A 23,976-nucleotide genomic window follows, 5' to 3' on the forward strand; every position below is an offset into this window, starting at 1 on the left:
CTAGCAGCAAGATTAGTGCTGCTCATAACCCATAACTGTCTTTGACTGGACTTAACCATCCAGGGGTCCTTTACCTTTTCCCCTTTACATTAACCTTGACCTAAGACAGTCACTCGAAGAACCAACCAGCAGAATATAATCACAGTTACCAGGATTTGAAGATTACAAGGCAGTATATTTAGCTCGCTTGTACAGTATTGATCATTAGTTTGGAAGTTTTCAGTGTTGATGAGAATTTGGAAATGAAATCCTAGCAAAAGATACTTAAGAAAGGGAGGATTGGTTAAATAATTTCTGTGAAATCCCATTGCATGGTTGGCACAAATTGTTCATTGTTTCTGTTACAGGTGTGAAACCAAGGATTCCGCAGTGGTATATACATGGTATGAGGTGGGGGGGAAGGGTTTGTTTGTTTTATTTCACACATGCTGCAACAGTATCATTTTATGAGATACTGTATACATATTAAAAATAAAAAATCCTTCTAGTAGCACCTTAGAGACCAACTAGGTTTGTCATAGGTATGAGCTTTCGTGTGCATGCACACTTCTTCGGATACACTGAAACAGAAGTGTGCATGCACACGAAAGCTCATACCTATGACAAACTTAGTTGGTCTCTAAGGTGCTACTGGAAGGATTTTTTATTTTTATTTTGACTGCGTCAGACCAACACGGCTACCTACCTGTAACTGTATACATATTAATGAACATAATTTTTAAAAAAGTTTTCTCTGTGTTTCCTTAAAGACATGAATAAAAACAGTCAGTTGTAATAACTTAAATTTTACTTGGATTACCAGAATGTCTTCAAAAAACAAAACAAAAACAAGTCTTGTATGTTAGATAATCCTGAAAATGTACTTGCAGCAGAATCTCCCAAATGAAACAGTTTTAGCAACATCTTACCACTAGGGGTGCATCTTTATCCATACATGCTGCAAGTTCTGATCTAGAAGGATTGTGGTCCTTTTGTGGAACATCAGCTCCACAGCAATAAAACTGAATTAACTCTAAAATTACCTCATGTACATATTCAAATAGATAATATTTAACTTGATTTTTTTAGAGCGATCGTGGTTTTATTATCAAGGAGCAGAGTACCTTTTTTATGACAGCGCCTCAGACTGGCCCACTTTTCAGTTTGTTTGTGGCTGGCTCCGTGGTAATATAGCAACAATACATTCTTCCAACGAACAGGAATTTATCCACAACAGAATAAAAAAGGTAACACTTATAACAAGTCATTTCTCTACATTTTCAGGGAACAGCATTTATCCCTGCCTCCTCTGCATTACAAAAAATAAACAAATCCCTGGGGATTAAACACTTTAAAATATTTGAAAGACGTTTATAGTTTAACTCTTATAGTAACCATCTCTACATAATCGTGACAAACGTAAATATACAGTAACTCCAAATTAGTGAAATGCAGTTTCTTTCCTCTCCAGAGACTGAGGCAAGTTAATGGTGTAGGTGCTGCTGTTGTGTATCTTCTCTTGAGTTTACAAATGGCTGGGTAGGTGGGTGTGGCTGGGCTGCATCAAATAGGAAGACTGACAAGCCTAACTTGGCCCACAGGCCAAAGGTTCTTTACTACCACTATGTAAAGGTAAAAGGTAAAGGGTCCCTGGACGGTGAAGTCCAGCCAGAGGCGACTGTGTATTTACCTGTGGGACAGGAGTCCATAGGATGGCAGTATGATTTCTGTCGCTCATTTTAATGTTTCCCATATTTTCATTTTAATGGACTGGTATAACATAAATAATGCAAGATGGAGTTGGATAAATCTGTTTACCAGCAAGCAAGAAATTCATCTAACACAGGCATCCCCAAACTTCGGCCCTCCAGATGTTTTGGACTACAATTCCCATCATCCCTGACCATTGGTCCTGTTAGCTAGGGATCATGGGAGTTGTAGGCCAAAACATCTGGAGGACCGCAGTTTGGGGATGTCTGAATCTAACATTTGAAAAAAAATGTTAAATATATATATATATTTACAGGTATCAAAAATGAATAATGATTGGTGGATTGCATTGCATTCAGAAATAGCTACTGAAGGATTTCGGTAAGACTGAATTATTATGTCCAATCTTACAAAATACGTTTAGATTTGACACCAAGGGAGAGAGATCTGGACACCCAGACATTTCCCTTACAATAATATATTCTGTATTATAAATATAAGTGTAATACGGTTTTTTCATGGGAGGGAATAATAATAATAATAATAATAATAATAATAATAATAATAATAATAATAATACCTAAACAAATTATTTCTGTCTTCTTATACTTGGCTTCTGGTGAAAGGATTCTTTTTCCGTCATCTGTTTTATTTTGAATTTAGCTTAGATATTTGTTAAAGATTTTTTGGGGGGGGGGAATATTGGTACTGTAGAATATGCTGGTAATCCATTATCTTCAAGCATTGCAGCTTCTTTGACTGTTAGAGTTGGATTCCTCTGGTCCTGTCCCTTATTTTTACACTTGTATTGAATAATCATTTCAGTCATGGACATATAGATATAGATATAGATATAGATATAGATATAGATATAGATATATTTAATTACGTCTTAATCCACTAATTGAATCAATGAATTCAAAGTCATTGTTCTAGGAAATGCATTATATTTTCCAGTCATTTCTCCCCTTTCTTCAATGGAATTCCAGGGTGGTTTCCCATCCAGTACTGGCAAGACCCAGATATGCTTAGCTTCTCAAGATTGCTCCAACTTGCCTTCAGACTGCCCATGCCCTAAGTTTAGAATAAAGGGGTTTTTTGACAGTCATTTGCAGTGAAAGAACTAAATACTTAAAATGTCTACACAGATGGGCAGATGGCTCACCATTATTATACCAAAACTGGGAAGGAGGTGAAGAAAGACCTATGAATGCAGATGGAGAGAAATGTGGTTTTATTTCTTCCCAAACAGGTACATATATTTATAGTGGCTCACTGCTATAAAATTCTGTCTCCGCCTACATTTCATGTCCAATCTGTCTTCTGTAACTTTCCTCATGCTGGCAGAATCCCACCACTCCAAATGGCTAGCTTGCATTTAGAGCAAAATCAGAACCTGTGGCCTATCACTTGAGTCGCTGATGCTGTGTTGTGTTCAAGTATACGATGCACTTTTTCCTATGTCAATAAAGGGGATTGATTGATTGTATTTCGTGAATGAAACTTTTCTTTGAAGTAGCTTTCATTCTGTTCCAAAATATCTCCTCTTGTTAAAGCTGGTGACGATAATTTGAACAACGTATTGCTGTTTCTCATGTCCCAGGCATAGGGGTTGGTATGCCCCATGCTTGGCCTTTAAATGTTGACAGCATGACTTTTGGGCTTCTAGTCATCAGTGAGTCGTTGAAATGAGATTGCGCTGGAGGAGATTTGCTCATGGAAGCAGGCTTCTGTATGCATACCAACTGTTCAATAACACATAAATTGAGTGCATATGCAAATTCTGATGTTGTGTATTACTTTATACTAGGTGTGAATTCTCATCTACGTTTTAGTGTAACCAGTCATGTGCAACTACACATGACTTAAGCTGGGTTGGGAGTTCAAGGCTAAGCTGCAAAACCAAACTGAGTCATATGCAGTTAGAGAAAAAAAGAACTAAGGTGTTCTTCCTCTTTTATACAACATTCATTTCAAAGTAACTTGTGAAGAAAAATGGGGTGTGTATTATCTTTTGATCACTGGTATCCCAAAACAAATCCTAAAACACATTATTTTGAAGCAAGTCTCATTGAAAACACTAGGACTTGCCTCCTGTTTCCTGCAAATGAAATATTTAGGAAGCTATTTCTGTTACATAACTGATTGCAAGGGGATAGGAATGCAGTCTAATTTAGGTTGGATCCAGCCCAATATATTCTCCGATAACACAGTAGATATTTATATCATTTCTGCCAGGTTTTTCCTTCATGATAAATTATGCATATGCATTTCATAACCAAAAATGCATAATGTGTTGAGGATATGTTTCTGGCCACAGGTGCTGTGTTTGTCATCCAGACTGCAAATCCTCGAGGAGCCATATGCTTTTGTTTTGTTTCTTCCTTTTCTCTTTGTATACCTGTTCTTTTATCTTTTCCTGTACGGAATCAGTTGCTCTGCAGCCCAATTTAACTGAGCAAGCAAGCAAAACATTGGCATGTTGCTAACAGATGAAATACCCTATTAGCAAAAGTTACTTAGCATGGTACTTATGTGAATAATAGTAAGTGCTGCCACAGTGCCTCTTTCTGTGCTCAGTAGGACTTATCAACACTTGCTCTTGTGTATCACTTCATTTCCCTGGTGGAAACTGCTCCTTACTGCTCAATCAGAACAAACAGCAATTTGGGTTTTCCCTGGATTGCCATTTGTTCCTATCTATTTGTTCATTTCCCTCGGAAAGGAGAGGGGCAAGGAGAAAACCACTTGGACCCATGCTGTGTAGGCACGGTACAAGCAGAAGTGTGGATGAGCTCTAAGCAGGGCCGGCTCTAGGTAGAGCCCCGGTGGCGCGGTGCACCAGAGCGCCGGGCCGGTAACCAGGGCGCTGCGCGGCAAAGCCGCGCAGAAACCATACTGCGCCCTGCAAGGGCGGGGGCACCGGAGCAATCCCCACCCCTCAGCGCCAGGGCACCCGCCCTGCTCGAGACTGCCCTGGCTCCAAGGCTCAAGAAAATGCACATAGGATCACAGCCTTAAGAATACATGGCGTGTTCCAAGTGCTTCCTTCTACCATGGCCACCAAATTGCCCTTCTACAGTTTTACCTATGGCGTTACACTATTGCTACAATAAATCACTATTTCAACAATAGAAAGATTACAGTCTGATCTTGGGGAGCTCAGGAAACAACCCCACAAAACATATGGCAGCTTCTTTCATCCCGAAATAAACAGTAAATTGCAAGAACTCGGGCCAGGAGGAAGATGAATTTCAAGTGAATCTTCAAAAGGTTTTATTTATGTAATGAAGAATTCAAATAGGAATCAATTCCAGTATAATAGGCAAATAAAAATAAATTCCAGTGAAAAAATCCCAGGACAAGGCCCTGTTTCAACAATTCTTCGTCAGCAATGTTTTAATGGTTATTTGGTATTTAATGGTTATTTGACTATTATACTGGAATTGATTCCTATTTGAATTCTTCATTACATAAATAAAACCTTTTGAAGATTCACTTGAAATTCATCTTCCTTCTGGCCCAAGTTCTTGCAATTTACTGTTTATTTCTGGACTTCACCAAGAACTCCAATTTCTACAGCTTCTTTCATCCCAGCAATGATTGTTGTAGATCCACACAATACCCTGAAAAAGAACCACAAGCCCTAATATTGGAGAAAGATTTGAGCACTGTGAAATGGCCTTTTTTCAGTTTTTGCTCCCACATTATTGAGCTTAGAGCAAAGTTGCTTCGTTTGTGAAAATCCAGGATTCACACATGGATATGTTACATTTTTTTGTCCTTGTAATTACCAACTGCAAGAAAGAAGATTCTGGAACAAAGTCAAGCCTGCTGTGTTTCTTACACTGAGTTTTCAACAAAAACAGAAGTACCTACCTTAAGTATTATTTATGTGTTTTTAGTGTTGCATCAGCAGCTGTTTATGGCAATATACGGTAGTTTGATTAAATAAGTTGGGATTTAATAAGTGTTTTTCTGGAAGGGACATAAGTCTCAATAACCATTGCCCATAAATCATAACGTATATAAGTATGCATGAAAAACAAATTCATAGTTTTTATATTTGTATTTACATAGTAAGTTTAGTTTTAATAAGTATTCTGATTTAATAAGTATTCTGATTTTTCTTTTATCCTAGGGTTGTGGGGATTTGCAAGCTGTACCAATTCTCTACCTTGTATCTGCAAACGTAAAAAGATATGGACTATTGAGAGAGAAATACCAAATGAGCAGCCTAATCAAGGAGTGTGCCCGAAAGGATGGCTTTATTTTGCATTCAAGGTACTTTCTTGATTGTTTGAACAAACAAAAACCAGAGCATATTAACATACACCTTTAAAAATAAATGGACATTTGGATGCTGCTAGAGTTCAAGGGGAACGTTTTTCATATATAATTTATTCCCATTGATTTATAGCAGTTCACCAACTTGTCAGCTGCAGAAGCCCACGTGCTTTCTCTGATACCCACAGGTTCTCCCACCCCTTCCCCATTGAAATTAGGCTTGAAATAAGCATTCTTTTGCAGCCAATAGAAGTACGGTTTCTACAGTTTGTCGCTAAAGATTGGTGACTACTGATTTATTGGAAAATCTAACAATTTTGTCAGAAGGAAGACAAATGTTGAGAGCACATGAAACAACTGGCAGGCCTTGATATCATACGTTGCAGCTATAGCTAATAATGACCACCTTCCTGAAGGTGGCAGGCATCCCTGTCAACATAGTAGGGCGAAACTAACTCCCCGTATTTTTCGCTCCATAAGACACACTTTTTCCCTTCTAAAAAGGAAGGGGAAATGCCTGTGTGTCTTATGGAGTGAAGGCCTGCTCACAAGAGCAGGCTTGGTAGCCACCGTTGGGAGAGGAGCAGCGCAGCACCTCTCCCAACCAAGGCTACCAAGCCTGCCCCGCTTGCTTTGTGGCGAGCCGGGAGGAGGGACGGACGGGAGCGTCTTTGGAGGCAGCCTTCTGTAGAACGCATGGCAGGATGCGGACCTGGAGGCTGTCCAGTTATAGGAAAACTGGTGCTATTCATAGTAATCCTTCTAGTTGGTTAATTGGCTCGGTGACTTCCATGCACATGTCGTGTGATGCTAATTATTTCCCCCAAGAGTTAAATGATAACTAATCAGAGGCAGCTACAGGAGAGCTATGAGATTCAGGTGAGGTCAGATGCCTTGTCAATCCCAGCAGGTATATAAGAGGACGACCTGGCCTACGGCCTGCCCAGCTATGCTTTCTAAAAAGTGGGACTCCAGAATGAAAAAATTCAAGTTGCGCCCCACTGCTTCAAATTGGGCCTCACTGGCTAGCCCTGAGTCTAATAGTTGCTGGGCCTGAGTTGCCCTGCCCTTGCATGAAGTCTTGGGTTTACAATTTTGGGAGAGAGGGGACTGTGGCACTGGGGAGCGGGCAGGCTGGCGAGGCCCCCTAGATCTAGAGGCCTGAGTTGTCCTGCCCTCACATAAAGTATTGGGTTTGCAATTTTGGGAGAGGGAGACTGCCCACTGCGGAGCGGGACAGCTGGCGAGGCTCCCTAGTTTTAGAGGCCCTAGGCTTCAGCCTGCTTTGCCTATACATAAATCTGGCACTGATAATAATACTCATAGCCTCCACTCTAAACACACCCCACCTCTATAAACACCCATATACATCTTCTGAAATGTCTTCTATGGTTAGGTATTTTTCGCTCCGTAAGACACAGTGAAGGCCCGCTCGCAAGAGCAGGGATAGGAGCCACGATTGGGAGAGGCGCAGGGCAGCAAAAAATACGGTAGTTAATTCAGCAAAACCTGGAAATTGGATTTACACTGTGCCTCTGAATCTGAGCAGCCTCCATAGCAAAAAGACATGCATTTCCAAAATGGAAGGGTGCTGTAAACCCAGCTATAGAATCACTGTTAAACTCAGGTTCTGCTTATGGGCTTCCCAAAGAGCATCTGTCTGGCCATTGTGAGAACAGAATGCTGGACTAGATTGACCTTTGGCCTGATCCAGAAAGGCTGTTCTTATGTGCCCTTGGTGAGTTACCTCAGATAGAACCATGGAAAATCAGCAGCTCATACCTGGAGCAACCATTCAGGCTGCAACTGCGCACTTGGGTGGGTTTTTTTGGCTGAGATTTCTCCTGCCTCTAACACTTCCTCCCAACACCCAAAAGTAGTAGTGGGAATTTCCACACAGACACACACTTTAATTCTGCTTTGTCTTGACCTAATCTTCACACAGTCACTGTCAGCAGTTTCCCTTGGCAAGCTGCCTCACTAGTCATTGTTGCTCATCGCTTCACCTTTTTCCCCCTGTCACTTTCTCTCCCTTGTGGCTTTCTGTTTCCAAGTACACTTAATTCTTCCTTATTCATCTATTTTCCTAATCTGAGGTTTCTTTTGTATTTCCTCCCCCACCGTAACATGCTCAAGAGTATGTACTTGTTTTCAGAAGTGGTCAGCATTGTGGGTCGCCTGCCAGTGTGCCTGCTTAGCCCTAAATCTTGCCCCATCCTGGTAAGTGGAACAGCACCACATTTGGAAGGGTGGCCTCTGCCCCCCCCCCCCAAGTCAGCCACTCCTGTTCATTTTCCTTTCTTTCTTCAACTTAATTTCTTCATTCTTTCCAAACTTCCTCTTGTCTAGGCCATGCAACTTAAATCCTATATGGGTTATTCAGGGCCAAAACACATGCGATGTTAAATCTGTCTTTGCCTTTAATGGTGCAAGTTTTCTTTTGGGGGTGGGGGTTCATGGACAGTTTATTAGAGTTTCCACACTTTTCCAACAGCGCCGTTTGGTCTTTCCCTCCCCACCCTCCATTTTACTCCTTAATCTCTTCAATCATGTTGTGATTAAATGTGAATTAAATGGGCAGTGAATTAAATAAAGATCAAAATCAATATGCAACAACCTTTTGTTGCGTTATCCGTGAAGCAGATGGCAGATTGGTAAGGCTGCTGTTTCTACGCTAAGCCTCCCACTTTTCGTGGCAAGATGTGAGCTACTTGGTGAAGAGCTGCAGGAAGTCACTCCAAATCTCTTGAAAGAATGGGTTTTTATGTTGTTTGCGAAACAAGATTTTCTCCTGAGCTGCTAAAAAAAAAAAAAAAATATCCTGCATCCAACCATCCACGCCTGGTGTGACTCAGGATTTCCAGTGATGGAGAATTTTTCGTTTGGCTGCCAGAGAAGCATTTGTCTGTGGGCAAAATGCCCAGGCATTGAAAGCATGCTGGTGTCCAGTAGGCTCGATGCAGTGTTTTTGTTGTGGTTGTTGTTGAATTAGTCTCAGTCTAATATTGCAGGTGGCTGCCTTAATGCTGCACAAAGCTTTTTGTCCATTGTGCAAGTCTCCAGTTATTTGTTCCAGTTTTGTCTGGTTGAGTTCACGGCTGGGCTTAGTGCATTACATACTAAGGAACAGAAGCATTTGTTAAGTTTTCTGCAGAGTGCCAAGGAACGTGCCATGAGTAATAGGGTCTGGTGTATCCCTGCACTTAGTGCTTCTGATCCAATTTTTCCCTTTCTACTGTGTTGCGGAAATTGCCAAGTTCCTACCAAGGGCAGAGGGGACCTTAAACGCCTCCTGGAAGGTATCCAAGGTTTAAAATGTGCTGTTCTGTGTTTGGAGCCGTGCGATTCCTCTTTCTACCCACTATTTCCACAGCACTGAGTTGTTGGATATTATTATGTATGGGTTGCCCTAGAGAGTAAGGTCTAGGTGAGAAAGTAGGTCAAAATATACCCTTCCCCTCCATTAAGAGTTACTGCTCCATTTAAATAACTATTTCCTTTTTTGAGCAGTGCTATCTGGTACAGATTCCAAAGGACCCAGGCCTCCTGAAGAGCTGGAATTCTGCACAAGCATTCTGCAGTCACTATGATGGATCACTTGCATCAATTGAAAATGAAGTTCAACAAGGTATAATAGTGAACCATTTCATAACAACACTATAAAGATTTTTTGTTTATTTGTTTGTTTTATGAATAGGATCACAGGCAGAACCGAGAGATAACCTGTGCACCTTAAATAAAACCACAAGTGAGTTGTAACAGCTTCAGTCGTTATTCTTAAGTATTGGTACTGAGAGGATCCAAATACGATTCCTTCAACACTAAAAATAATATGACCTGAATGAGCTTTCTGTGCTAGATTCAAATATTTGTTGTTTTCTACTATGGCTGTAAAATACTACTGCCCATCGTTTAGTTACCACTACAGATCATCTCTTCCAGCTGTACTTTGAAGTCTGTAGTTAAAAGAGGAGAAATGTATTTTCGGGGGAGAGGGGAGTAATGATTTCAAAAGAGATGTATATTCTCATTTCATTCTGGGAAAGGTCCCATCTCTTGGGAACAGAAAACAGGGCTAAAACCGTTTTCTGGCATTTGGGACGGACTGAGACACACACACACACACACACACACACACACACACACACACACACGATGTCTATTTGTCTTCCTGCCTCAGACAGCAAAACAAGATTTCTGCTGAGCTCTTTAAGAACTGCAAAAATCAAAAGGCAATGTCAAAACAATAGCAGAAAGACAATTTGTAGACACCCAATGGCTTCGGCACTTCCTCCCAGATAGGAAGGGAAGGTTTGGGAGTATGTGGCTTAGGGCAGTATCTGAAAATGTACTTATGTAACACTATACATACTGGCAGACACTTCACTCTCTCCACCTGGGTTCAGCCAGGGGCCAAAAGAATAAATGTGTCATTAAGAAATAGATATACATAGCTTTCAGAAGTGTTTTGGAGGAAAGCATACCAGCCTCTTCTGATTTGATTGAAATCTGTCCCATATATTCTCCAAAGACCAATGACTTCCCTAAAAACATGTCCTGTAGCTAAAGTTATCCTGTCCATGGGTTCTGATGACTTGCTGTCACATCTCACACTAAAAGAGGTGAAACAGGCCACTGCATAGATTTTGTATGGCCTTGTGCACTTTATCCATGTGGGCAAATGGGCTGTCCTCCATCTCAGACATCTTCAGATGCCTAAAACATGGCCTTAAGAGGAAGTCACTTGTTGCTGCCCTCGTAACCTCCTCCATAATTAAAGGTTGGTTACTTGAGGATCAAGGATTCCTGCCTCACGTAGGAAATGGCCTTAGACCTGCCTTCTATTCACAGGAGGTGGGTTCTAAACTGATATTGAAAAAGAGCAAAAATAGCATCGGGTAAAAACTTCCAAAATACTGATACTAACCAGTGCCAGTGCTTGCTAGGGTAAGGTGCCAGATCTAAACACTATCACTATCACCCAATCTTGTATTTGCATTGGCAAAGTATGCCACTGCATTCAGCCTTGGCAAATAAACTTGGAAACTGACAGTACAAAGGAGACAGAGGTACAGAGAGCTATATAGGGAGGTTGCTTGAAAGCAAGCCTGAGTTACTCCCATGTAACTGTGCCTGGCATGACAACCTTTTTGCCATTTCACACGTTCTCTGGGAGGAAAAAGGAGAAGAAGAAGCTGCTGTTGTCTGTGTCTGTCACGTATTGGGCCCTCATTTCTTGTTCTATTGTTTTGACTGCATTTATTGTTCTGGCTTCCGCCAGAGCAAATGACCTTTTTGGAAAGATAGTGGAACAGCTGAGGACTAGACTGCGGTGAAGAATGCTTCTTCATTTCCCTTCCAAAGAAAACTTCAAGTGGGTGGTCACAATTGTGGGAAGAGTTACCTAGAATTAAGGCTCAATTAATTCACCAGGACTTATTTTCGAGTAAATAGGCATAGATCAGGCTGTGTTAGCCTCTGTTGTACCACACACAAGAGGCAAAATACACCACAGAGTAGGTGGGGAAAGAAAACATCATTACATCAGGTCATTTCCCACTGACTTAATCAGTAGTCTTTTCGTTTCTCACTTCCATGTGACTTCAGCCTCTGTAAAGTGCCACTGAGTAGAGACTAACTTATCTGTTTTGCTTCTGTTCTTAATGAGTTAACAAAGTCTGTCATCATCAATTGCTTGATTTATACTTATGGTGATTCATTTCTAACTGTGATTTCCTTGTCTAGCTTTCATAACAATGAATCTGTTTGGGCATAAATCGAATGTCTGGATTGGTCTGCAGAGTACTGATTATGAAAGATGGGTCAATGGGAAAGAGGTGGAATATTCCAACTGGTATCCAGTAGAAGCAGTGCAGGCAAGTGTTAAAAGTAGCTTTGTGTGGAGTTTTTGTTTGTGCGTTTTTTGACATTGGCTTTTTTTTGTATCCTCCTTTTCAGTCCTTTCTAATAAAAAATGTCATAATAATAATGATGATGATAATTTATTACTTATACCCCGCCCATTTGGCTGGGTTTCCCCAGCGACTGTGGGCGGCTCCCAACAAAATATTAAATGCACAATGAAACATCAAACATTAAAAACTTCCCTAAACAAGGCTGCCTTCAGATGTCTTCTAAAAGTTAGATAGTTGTTTATTTCCTTGACATCTGATGGGAAGGTGTTCCACAAGACGGGTGCCACTACCAAGAAGCCCTCTGTCTAGTTCCCTGTAACCTCACATCTCGCAGTGAGGGAACCACCAGAAGGCCCTTGGCGCTGGACCTCAGTGTCTGGGCTGAACGGTGGGGGTATACTGGGCCGAGGCTGTTTAAAGCTTTAAAGGGCAGCACCAACACTTTGAATTGTGCTCAGAAATGTACTGGGAGCCAATGCAGGTCTTTCAGGACCGGTGTTATATGGTCTTGGCGGCCACTCCCAGTCACCAGTCTGGCTGCTGCATTCTGGATGAGTTGTAGTTTCCGGGTCACCTTCAGGGGTAGCCCCACGTAGAGTGCATTGCAGTAGTCCAAGCGGGAGTTAACTAGAGCATGCACCACTCTGGCAAGGCGGTCTGCGAGCAGGTAGGGTCTCAGCCTGCGTACCAGATGGAGCTGATAGACAGCTGGTAGACAGGATTGCACAGGGGGATTAAGGCTATTAATGGCTACCATAGCTGCCAAGTATCCCGTATCCGCCGGGAAAACCCCTTTTTTCTTACCGTTTCCCGGCGGTCTCCCGTTTGGTGGAAAATCCCGGTATTGTCCCTTAAATTGGCTTCTGCCCAGCGGCCATTTTTCTGGTGCCGCTTTGCCCTTCTATGGGCACCAGAAAATGGCGGCGCCGGAAGTCGCTTCCGCGCATGACCGGAAGTTGCGTGACGCGACTTCCGGTGGCGCTTTGCCCTTCTATGGGCATCAGAAAATGGCGCCGCCGGCGCCGGAAGTCGCTTTTACGTGTTTCCGGTCATGCGCGGAAGCGACTTCCAGCGCCGGCGCCGCCATTTTCTGGTGCCCATAGAAGGGCAAAGCGCCACCGGAAGTCGCGTCACGCAACTTCCGGTCATGCGCGCGCTGCCGATCCTGGATCTTTACGACCCGGACTTGGCAGCTATGATGGCTACTAGCCATGATGGTTATGCTCTACCTGAACTATCGAAGTCAGGCTGCCTCTGAATGCCAGTTGCTGGGAATCACAAGTGAGAAGAGTGCTGTTGCACTTGGATACTGCTTTCTGGCTGCCCATGGGCCAATGTTAGAATAAGTTGCCTTTGGCTTGATCCAGCATGGCCTTCATAAATTCACTATTAGTCTGCATTTTCATTAAACTTTGTTATTTTTTAAGTCAGGCATCCCCAAACTGCGGCCCTCCAGATGTTTTGGCCTACAACTCCCATGATCCCTAGCTAACAGGACCAGTGGTTGGGGAAGATGGGAATTGTAGTCCAAAACATCTGGAGGGCCGAAGTTTGGGGGTGCCTGTTTTAAGTACTGGGAAATCTATTGCTCTTTCATAAAAGGCTTAGGGTCTTCTCATTACTGTATCTACTGAGTAATCTCTATTTTTTCTGATGATTGTTTTGTTAATATGACACATGTATATGTATATGTGTGTGTGTGTGTGTGTGTGTGTGTTGTTCTCACAGTGATTTCCATCATAATGTATTGATTACAGAATCACAGTGATCACAGTACTGGAATCCAAGAAAAAGCCCCGCTATGTGCTTCCATATTAAATAAGCCTAGCTTCAGTTTAATGGGAAAATGGCACCTAGAAAACTGTGGGGAAAGTAATGGGTTTATCTGCCAAAAGGCTCAAGGTAAAAAATTATTTTTTCCCTACTACCCCCCCCTCTAAAAAGGCACTTATATATGTCTACTCCAAATTAAGTCTTACTGAATTTACAGGGGTTACTCCCAGATAAGTAGCTGGAGGATTGAAAAACTATTGTGTGTGTTGAATGAGTATATGCACATCTGTTGAGCGAGTGTGTGTTTGTGTTTGTGTTTGGGCAGGTCCTGAGCACACACCCATTGCTACACCTGTGGCCCTCAGAGGCAAAAAAAAGTACCATAAGTCATGTAACATTTGTTTTTGTAAGCATGTATGTTCTGTTCTTTTTCTGTGTAAGAAAATTTCCAAGGCATATTAGCACTTCAGGAGGTGTAATAGTCATAGTATGGGATTAACTTACTATTTAACATTTATTTTGCTCCAACAGTGTTCCTGGCATTGTGCAGAACACAGAATAAGCATTTCCCCTACCCTCAGTGCTTACTGCTACAATTAGTAATTGGATTTTAGAAGAGTGAGAAGTGGGAAGTGAATGGGCCAGCACCCTCCCCATTCTGCTATACAGTAAACTGCTAGTTGGTGCTGCTCTTTCCACATACGGTATCTCTCTTGGTTCTGTTGGCTGCTACAGTGGAGCTACTTTTCAGGGGGTGCAGTTTTTGGCATGGGACTGATCTTTAGCTTACAATCAAGAGAATGCACAGGGTTTGCTTTTAAACAAATGGCATAGTGGGGTTTTAAAGGTCTGCCAAAAAAATAGAAGCTCTTCTTTTTCCTTTCTGTGTCTTTTTTCTCCCAGTTTTGTCAATCCCCAGTGAGTTATCTTAAAGCAAATACAAGCAAATGATATTTTAAGATGCCATATGAGTCATAAATTGCTCTGAGTTAATTTTAGTAAGCAATTTAATAAATAGTAGACACAACAGTATTATGAGACAAAAATGGCCTATAATCATCCAGCTGCAATGGTACATTTGTATCTCTGCTCTCTTCTTTGGAAATGAAACATGAAATGTTTTCTCTCTAGTGAATGTTTGGGCATTTTACAGTCCTACTGGCTAAGATTAGTGGTTGAGCTTTTCACTCTTCCCATTTCCCAAGATTACTTCAAGCTTCATCATATGATTTTATTTTATTTTTTACTAGTAGCAGATGTCACCCTAGAGCAGAGGAAAACTCTTGTCCTTACAGTAGTACCTTGGTTTTCAAACATAATCCATTCCGGAAGACTGTTTGAGTTCCAAAACGTTTGAAAACCAAAAACTCAATACGGAAGCTGCGTGGCATGTTCGACTTCCAATGCATGTTCGAAAACCAAAGCATTTACTTCCAAGTTTACAGCGTTCGAAAACTGAAACGTTCATCAAACAGAGACATTAAAAAACCGAGGTACCACTGTATTTGGATACTAGTAGTAGCACCCCATAAGCAAGAGTGATTCATAGAGTTCCATTCAACTAAGTCCTGCTCAGAGTCTGTTTCCTTTGGGTAGGATTCAACATGGTGGGGCTTATGCACATGGGAATGCGGTCCACTCATGCAATGGGACCTTCCCCCCCCCCCGTCTCCTTCCTACCACACTCCCCCCACACCTATTCTGGGGGTTCCCCCAACCTTCCAGAACAAATTTAGGGGGCAAAGAGGGAAGAGAGGCTAAGTTCCATTATGTGTGCAGACCCCAATCTGTGCATGCAACAACTTAGTTGAAACTGCTTGGAGAATTGTCATATTCACTCTCTTTGTTATGGTAATGTAATTTAAAATTCAGCATAAAGATAATTTCTGAACTTAAATTCTCAAAGCACTTACAGCTTGATCTGTGATGTGCTATTATGGGGCTTATGCCTTTTAACTATGCTTTAAAGTGCTTGTTGTTGTTGTTGTTGTTGTTTAGTCGTGTCCGTGTCTCTTCTTGACCCCATGGACCAGAGCGTGTCTTTCACTGCCTTCCACAGTTTGGTCAAATTCATATTGGTAGCTTTGAAAACACTGTCCAACCGTCTCGCCCTCTGTCGTCCCCTTCTCCTTGTGCCCTCAATCTTTCCCAACACCAGGGTCTTTTCCAGGGAGTCTTCTCTTCTCATGAGGTGGCCAAAGTATTGGAGCCTAAGCTTCAGGATCTTTCCTTCCAGTGAGCACTCAGTGCTAGTGTCAGTGAAAAGGCACAACTGGTTCCTTTATGCTACAATTCAGTTCTGGTCCAAGTCTGTGCAGTGATTGGTGCTTTCAAGGTTTTCAAATGCTGAGCCAACGAAAAATGTGATTTTATTATTTATTCCTCCTTTGGATGAATTTTTAACAAGTTCTGGTAATAGTATTATGTACCATAATATCTTCTAATATCTATTTTGTTTGGGGGTTTTTCCTTGCTGCTTTTAATAGACTAATTTAGTTGTTACTTATATTACTTTCAGACATTGCTATATCCTGTTTGAAAATGTAAATTTCTTAATAGCATACATTAAGCTGAAAAGGTTTTCTACGGCTTTCCGGGTGACTCTTGATCTTTCATTTTATTCTTGTCACAGATATGTCTAGAAATGTCATACACTCTTCCGTGATGTACCCAGTACCAGATACTTTAGAATATGCAAACAAGACATATACATTAATCCGTGGGAATATGACTTGGTACATGGCTTTAAAAACCTGCAAGGAAAATGGGGCTGAATTGGTCAGCATTTCAGACCACTATCACCAAGCCTTCCTCACTGTAATTGTTAATCGACTAGGCTTTGCCCACTGGATTGGATTATCCACTTCAGATGTAGGTATTTAAAAGATTTGTTCCTTTGCTGTGATTTAGCACGTACGTTCAAATTTACCCCTTCAGTGGCTAAACATGTTGAGTTTGTAAATAAAACTCTCTGTGTCTGTGTGTCTCTATTACCATTTGCCTCTAAAAGTACCTTTTTTGAAAAAAATACTGGGAGAGGCTGCAGTTCAGTGGTAGAACACCTGCATTGCACGAGGGTCCGAGGGCCCATCCTTGGCATCTCTATTTGGGACTGGGAGAGATTTCTGTCTGAGAGAGGATGGGCTGCAATTTTGTGAGAAAGAGTTTGTGAACTGCTAGAGGTAATCAAACATTTCTTTTGTCAGAAAGGCCTTAATTTTGAATGGTCAGATGGTACCAACCCTCCGCATACTTTCTGGAGAGATGAGGAATCACAGACCTCTGGAAGCTGTGTCTACATTGATATTGACGGACGCTGGAGAAGCACTGATTGTGAGAGACTTCTGACTGGGGCAGTTTGCCATATTCCACCCCGTAAGCTGGTTCTTTCTCACGTTAAACACTCAGCAAAGAGCCCATTCTGGCCTCTGAGCATTGTCTTAAGGAAGTTAAAATGAGGAAAGGGTCTTGTTTAAAATGCTCCATGTTGAGATATATTTCGCCTGTGTTGTAAATAATCAGACTTTGTAATAACATGCCTGCCTAAGGAAAGAAGGCAGCTTTCCCCAAATACGACTAGAAGTGCAACCAGTTTGCTCAGTTGAGCTGGTTCTTTGTGATGGGAAGGAGTTGGCTGCCTGGGGCTAAGCTGATAAAAAAATAAAAGAGTACAGTGAAGGAGTAGAAAATATTATGTCATGAGCCCACAGCATGCTTCATAGTTCTTGGGGGGAAGTTCCTTTTAAAAAAGCAAAAGATTACTTAAAAGCAGAGAGTTGCCCCATTTCCTCCCAGTTTTCGGTAATGTACATACCGGTACCCTAGGCATAAGGTACACAAGTACTCTTCTACAGACCTAGGACTGGTGCTAATGTAATATATTTGTCTCAATAGGCTAATGCAGAATTTGTTAGACCTCTGGAGAGCAAATTCTGTCTTTCTGTTGTGGCTAAACTATTCCTTCTGTCACAGAGGAGAAGCCAACTGAATATAAGGGACTGTGTGATGAAAAACCTGTCCCTTGGATAAAATTTGAAAGGAGCTGCTACAGCTTTTCCACAGTTTTAGAGAACTCAGACTTTGATGAAGCATTTGAATTCTGCAAAAAGCGAGGTAATCTGTTGGTGGAAAAATTGGCAGAGGATTTATGGCCTTGCATTGCCTAATCGTCAGTGTTCTTTTCAACGTTTCAGAGAAGTTATTTCAAAGACTATTGATCTGCTTTGATGTTGTTCAGCATAGCAGATGCAGTCCAGAGAAAGCTAGATAAATCTCTGGTACTGCCAAAGTGGTGAGTCCATGGCCACTTCACACATTACTGTATGTTATTAGTTCATTGTACTCTGAATACTGTATTTTTAAAATAAAAAGTAACTAGGCAATTTACATGCAATTACAACAGCCATCCACAGCATCATGTTTGACTTGAATGCATCCAAAATTCTGCACCCCACCCCACCCCACCCCCTGCTTGTTACTTCAGATTTCCCCTTACTGGGGGGAAATCTGGTTAATATTGTTATGGCTAGTATAGACACAAAAACTCCAAAAGCAGAACTATTCTGTTTCTGGAGGTGGTTTGTTTCTGAGATTTTGGGGGATAGTCTACTGCTATACCTCCCCAGTTCCAGCTTGGCCTTGCTGGGCACACCTGAATAGGGTTGCCAGACTCAATAGAGGACAGGACTTCTGTGCCTTTAATTGCCCTGCTCTCTTTTGAGTCTGGAAACCTTAAAGGGAAACCAGCAGACCCTTTGTTTAATTTCCAAGCAAAGGGTCTGCTGGTTTCTCTTTAAGGTTTCCAGTCTCAAAAGAGAGCAGGGCAATTAAAGGCACAGAAGTCCTGTCCTCTATTGAGTCTGGCAACCCTTCACCTGAACCATTGCATTTATGGAAACCACTATGGAAAGGTTATTGGTGTTGCTTTGGAATGAGGAAGTATGTAATCTTGCTGTGCATGTAATTTTGTTTTTCTTCATACCAGACATCATCAGAAGGCCTACATCATCAGAAGGCCTAGCCTGGAATTTTTTTTGCTAGGCTTTTTTGTTGGTGCGCAGGTCCCAGAGCTACCAAGGAGGGGGAAATTCACATGCCTGCAAGAGAAAATTGCAATGAAACAGACCCATGCAACTTCCTCTTTAGATTATTGTGCAGCCTTGCTCATCCAAACTCTGTAAATATATATCTTGAATTAACGTGACAATGTTTCTTGATCCAAGGTTGCACCCATGATGTTGAGTAATGATTCAGAGTATCATGGAAGCTAGCTGAGGATTTAATGGGGAGGGGGTATTTATGTAGTACTGTTCATATTTGAGTATCAATGCCCTACCATTCAGTGATTTATCAGGGCAGTTTATGTAGTCAAGAAATACAAAAACAAAACAATAAAACAGAAATATATGTTAACTTAGTTGCATGCACACACAGAAACAAAACATAGATTTGAAGGTAAAACATGAAAGGTTTCTTTTAAAATAAAGTCTTTGCCTGCTGCTGAACTGACATTAAGATAGGCAAACTCCATAAGGTGAGCATCACACAGGGAGTGTGTCATCGGTGGATGAAGGGCTGCTTAGTAGTACCCTCCCATTGTACTTCACTTGGTGGGGACAAAAGGAGAAGGTCTCTGATTAAGATCTTAGGTTCCAAGGAGGCACATGTGAGGGCAAGCATTCCTTTAGGCACTCAGGTTCTAACTTTAAAAGTAAAAACTAGCACTTCAAATAACTGAGCCTAGAAACAAACTGGAAACTATTGCAATTGGCAATGTACTGGCATGGTCTGCTCATTGCATTTGATAGCAATACATAGAGTTCAGATAGCGTTGTGAGAGACTGTTGGTTTTTAAGCAAATCATGCATAAATCTCTCTCTCTGCTTTCATCCTCAGGTTCTAATCTTCTAACTATTGCAGATGAACATGAAAATGCTTTTCTTCTGGAAGAATTGTATTCTTCTGGGCCTTCAGTTGAAACGATTTGGCTGAATATCCAGTTCGCTACTGAGAGTAAGTAAAGGGAATTGAGCAGATACATCCATCCATTTCTGTATAGTTGTCTTTACAGGGCAAGTTGCTTTGCTCATTAGTTAACATATACAGTGGTACCTCGGGTTACAAACACTTCTGGTTACAGACTCCACTAACCCGGAAGTAGTACCTCAGGTTACGAACTTTACCTCAGGATGAGAACAGAAATTGCGCAGCAGCGGCAGTGGGAGGCCCCATTAGCTAAAGTGGTACCTCGGGTTAAGAACGGACCTCTGGAACGAATTAAGTTCTAAACCAAAGGTACCACTGTAGTTGGTAAGACACACTGCCACATTCTGGCTACATGATCACTTTGCTTCTGTTGCATTTCCTCTTATGGGCTAATTCCTTAGTCTGAATACCTACTATTAAGTACCGGTAAGTCTCTGTGTTTGAAATACAGATGGTCTGGAAGGAAAGCCGGTTGTTGCTTCCTCCAGGTTTCTCCCCACACACACCCTGCCACACCTTTTGGTCAATGTTGTTCCTTCTATCTTCTGCTATCCCCTGCCATATCTGAAGGAACATCTCCACCCACATTGTTCAGCCCGGGCACATTTTTCAAGGGCTTCCTGGCAGTAGTCCTCTCCCTGTGGAACGCCCTCCCATCAGATGTCAAGGAGATGTCTTTTAGAAGACATCAGAAGGCAGCTCTGTATCAGGAAGCCTTTGATGTTTTATTATGTTTTTTTATATGTGATGGAAGCCGCCCAGAGTTATTATTACATCTTATCCTGCTATAAGCATTCTTCCCAATACTAAAAAGGGAAGGAAATACAAGTCAAGGCATATTTGTTTGTTTGTTTGTTTGTTTAAAATTGACACTCCATCGTGACCAATCTGGGAGCAAGTTACAATGTCATGAAATTTACAAATTTAAAAGAGTAATAATCAGTACATACAATTTTAAGCGTCTTGCGGGGTCAGTGTTCCTATGCCAAAGTTCTTAAATGTTCCTAACATGAATTGGAATTCTTATAGGTACCATTACCAGAGAGCCCAGAAGCATTTCTGTTTTGCACATTGACAAATCTTATTTAGAGATTTCTTTCTGCTGAACTGCGCTTATAGGCTTGTTACAGGTTTGTGGGATGATTCCAAAATAATTTTGGAAGGACACAGTATTGGCACTGCAGCTGAATTAAACATTTGGACTTAGAGGAAACACTTCCTTTTATTATTTCGAGTACGGTTGTGAACTTTTTTGGTTTTACTGTTTGATCATTTGTAAATTGCTTTGAGGTTTTTTTGTTTTTTACAATCAAGCGATATGAAGTTTATGAAATAAATAAATAAATAAATAACTTTGGGGGGGTTGTAACCCACTCCATCCCAAAGGCTGTGAGCAGCAGACACTTAAAAACCAATATTTTTTTAAAAAAAATGAAAATAAAAAACACATTGCATTTTAAAAAAAACGAGGGTAGATCCCCAAAGAAAATGAATTTTCATAAATATTCCATTAACGCCTCCAAAATAGCTTAACTTCTATGGCAAGGAGAACACCTTCTTATTCCTTGGTCTTGCTTGGAGGTGGATAAAGCTAGGTGGAACGTACCCTCACCTCTGCAGACCTCAAAAAACCGCTTAGTTTTTATACAGGAAGCAACAAAATATGGTATTCTGCTCATAGATGCTCTTAGAAAACCCAAACAAAATTTCAGTTCTGATGTAAGCAAATATTGGGGAAGGAAGGTGACAACTGGAATTACATTCTGCTTTGCACAGCTGTATAATGATTTCAATATTTTTTTTGCCCATAGACAATACAATAACGTGGTTTGATGGTTCCCCCATTCAATATTCAAACTGGGGCATCCAAGAACCTGATCTAGGTCAGCTGACAGGAAAAGTATGTATTGCCTTAAGGACCACAGATGGAGTCTGGCAATCATCAACCTGCCAAGATAAAAAAGGATTTGTATGCAAAAGAAGCACAGGTATGAATCTACATTTAAAACAACATATGCGGGTCCCCAATCTTTTTGGGCCTGGGGGAGCACACCTGAAAATCTGCAGAAGAAAAACAGGTGATGCTCAGAACATCCCCCCCCCCCAAGCCAAGACAACTGTAGACACATACAAAAAAAGCAAACAAATCAAGTAACACATCTATCTAAACCAGGGGTAGTCAACCTTTTTATACCTACCGCCCACTAATGCATCTTTCTTGATGGTAAAATTTCCTTACCGCCCACCAGTGTTCGATGAAAGGAGGATTGACCTTGTGCCGTAGAACCCCCTACCGCCCACCTAAAATCCTGAAACGCCCACTAGTGGGCGGTAGGGACCAGGTTGACAACCCCTGATCTAAACACAAATGTCAAAATACAAAATTGGGAGAGCTGGAGGCGGGCGTTGTCAAAGGAGATGTTTGATGTTTCCTCTTCAAATTCTAGCCTTCCAACTTATGCTTTGTCAGTAATCAGATTATTGGCACCAGTAAAAATCCTACCTCCTGTCAGCAGGGCTCTATGGAGTAGCAGAGACGCCACCACATCAGCAGCCCAGCTTCCCACAGCATCAGTTTTGTTGCTCCCATCGCATATCTTGAGTAGGGTTTTTTTCCTGTCACTTGGTTGGATACTGAAAATTGATTCCTGTTAGTGAGCAAGAAACGTACTACTTCATCACTTTCCTGTGGGATTCCCTTTCAATTACTTTCATTGAATCAGTTGTGATTACTTCTATTCCAAGTAAGGTATTAGGACTGCATTGCTAGTTGGTTAAACACTATATGTACAGAACCCTGTACAATGTGAATAAAAACCAAAAGCATTTTTGTTGCTAGAAGAATGAATGGTTAATTGTTGATAAAATGTCCTTTAACTGGACCATTTTTAGTTAAGGTATTGATGTTATTGCCTGGCCAGATTTGTTCCTTGGTTCTCAAGTTCTTTTTTCATGTAGATGAATTTAATAAATGTGAGACTTGACTTGATGGCTACAGAACAATATCTTCTGTGTATTACCATTTAAGCAGTTAATTGTGCAAACCCACTCTTGTGCACTGTTCAATTCTGGGTTATTATTATTTTTCAGCTCATCATGAAATTTCAGTACAGCCCGTTAAAGGTATGTTTTGTAATAACTTTGCTATATCTCAGTCAGAGAAATTGAAGCTAAAAACAAAATGTAGTGTTATTTCACTTAATGTTTTCTCCTCTCCTCCTTCACCTTTCCCAGTATCGTACCGTAGAATTGTGGTCTTGGTGGTATTATTGACATTTGTGATAGCTGCCAGTGCTATATTTGCATGTTGGTGGTGCTTGAACAAACCCACCCATCTGTTTAGAAGGATGCTGCAGCCGAGAAGTGCTTGTCCAGAAGAAGCAAACTCTGACACTCCACCCATTGAAGAAAGCATCCTCATTTGCAATCTTGAGAAGAACGATGAAATTCAATGATACAGCAATAAGGACCAAGAACACATTCATTTAATACAAAATATTATATATTCAGCCTGTACAATTAAAAACAATTTCGTGTTCTTATCACAATGTAAGATCAGATCATTGTGTGCCTGTACCCTTTTGTAATCAGCTTTTGACTGATCGAGAATGGAAGAGACCTACTACAGCCTACACCATGTTATATGTTCATTGCTATATATGGAAGTTAGTGCACAGACTTGAAGCAGATATGATGCTACAGTGGAACCTCGGTTTATGAACACCTCGGTTTATGAATTTTCAGTTTACGAACACCGCGGACCCATCTGGAACGGATTAATTCACTTTCCATTACTTTCAATGGGAAAGTTCGCTTCAGTTTATGAACGCTTCAGTTTATGAACAGACTTCCGGAACCAATTACACCCATGCTTCGGGTTAAGTACGCTTCAGGTTGAGTATTCCGCGGACCCGTCTGGAACGGATTAATCCACTTTCCATTACTTTCAATGGGAAAGTTCGCTTCAGTTTATGAACGCTTCAGTTTAAGTACTCCGCGGACCGTCTGGAACAGATTAATCCACTTTCCATTACTTTCAATGGGAATGTTCGCTTCAGTTTATGAACGCTTCAGTTTATGAACAGACTTCTGGAACCAATTGTGTTCATAAACCGAGGTACCACTGTATTGATATTTATCGTCCAGTAAACCCACTGGAAGAATCAAGATCAAGCACAAGGTTCTCCAGCGCAAGACTCTTTAGTAAGCAGTCATTGAGTGATGTCTAAGGATGGTACCTTGGAGAACATGACCTTCTGTGATGCTGCTGGAATCAAAATCCTTAGGAGGATTCAAAATACCAGCACCCCATGCCTTATTATTCTCC

At 41.3% G+C, this 23,976-nt stretch overlaps 1 protein-coding gene across 1 annotated transcript in view; it reads left to right on the forward strand.

The window, feature by feature from the left end:
- PLA2R1 (phospholipase A2 receptor 1) overlaps positions 1–23,255 on the forward strand; it is a 58,428-nt gene extending 35,173 nt beyond the window's left edge. The window contains exons 16-30 of the mRNA XM_060280151.2: positions 348–383; positions 1,069–1,226; positions 2,006–2,070; positions 2,838–2,941; positions 5,831–5,973; positions 9,487–9,604; positions 11,722–11,852; positions 13,649–13,793; positions 16,297–16,535; positions 16,871–17,039; positions 17,637–17,777; positions 19,560–19,676; positions 21,461–21,637; positions 22,740–22,772; positions 22,884–23,255. Coding sequence (XP_060136134.2) covers positions 348–383; positions 1,069–1,226; positions 2,006–2,070; positions 2,838–2,941; positions 5,831–5,973; positions 9,487–9,604; positions 11,722–11,852; positions 13,649–13,793; positions 16,297–16,535; positions 16,871–17,039; positions 17,637–17,777; positions 19,560–19,676; positions 21,461–21,637; positions 22,740–22,772; positions 22,884–23,104 — 1,997 coding nt within the window. The 3' untranslated portion in view covers positions 23,105–23,255. The remainder of the gene's footprint in view (positions 1–347; positions 384–1,068; positions 1,227–2,005; positions 2,071–2,837; positions 2,942–5,830; positions 5,974–9,486; positions 9,605–11,721; positions 11,853–13,648; positions 13,794–16,296; positions 16,536–16,870; positions 17,040–17,636; positions 17,778–19,559; positions 19,677–21,460; positions 21,638–22,739; positions 22,773–22,883) is intronic.
- The last annotated feature ends 721 nt before the right edge of the window (positions 23,256–23,976 follow it).

This window comes from Zootoca vivipara, chromosome 1 (genome assembly GCF_965207765.1).
Source record: "Zootoca vivipara chromosome 1, rZooViv2.hap1.1, whole genome shotgun sequence".
NCBI classification, from domain to species: Eukaryota; Metazoa; Chordata; class Lepidosauria; order Squamata; family Lacertidae; genus Zootoca; species Zootoca vivipara.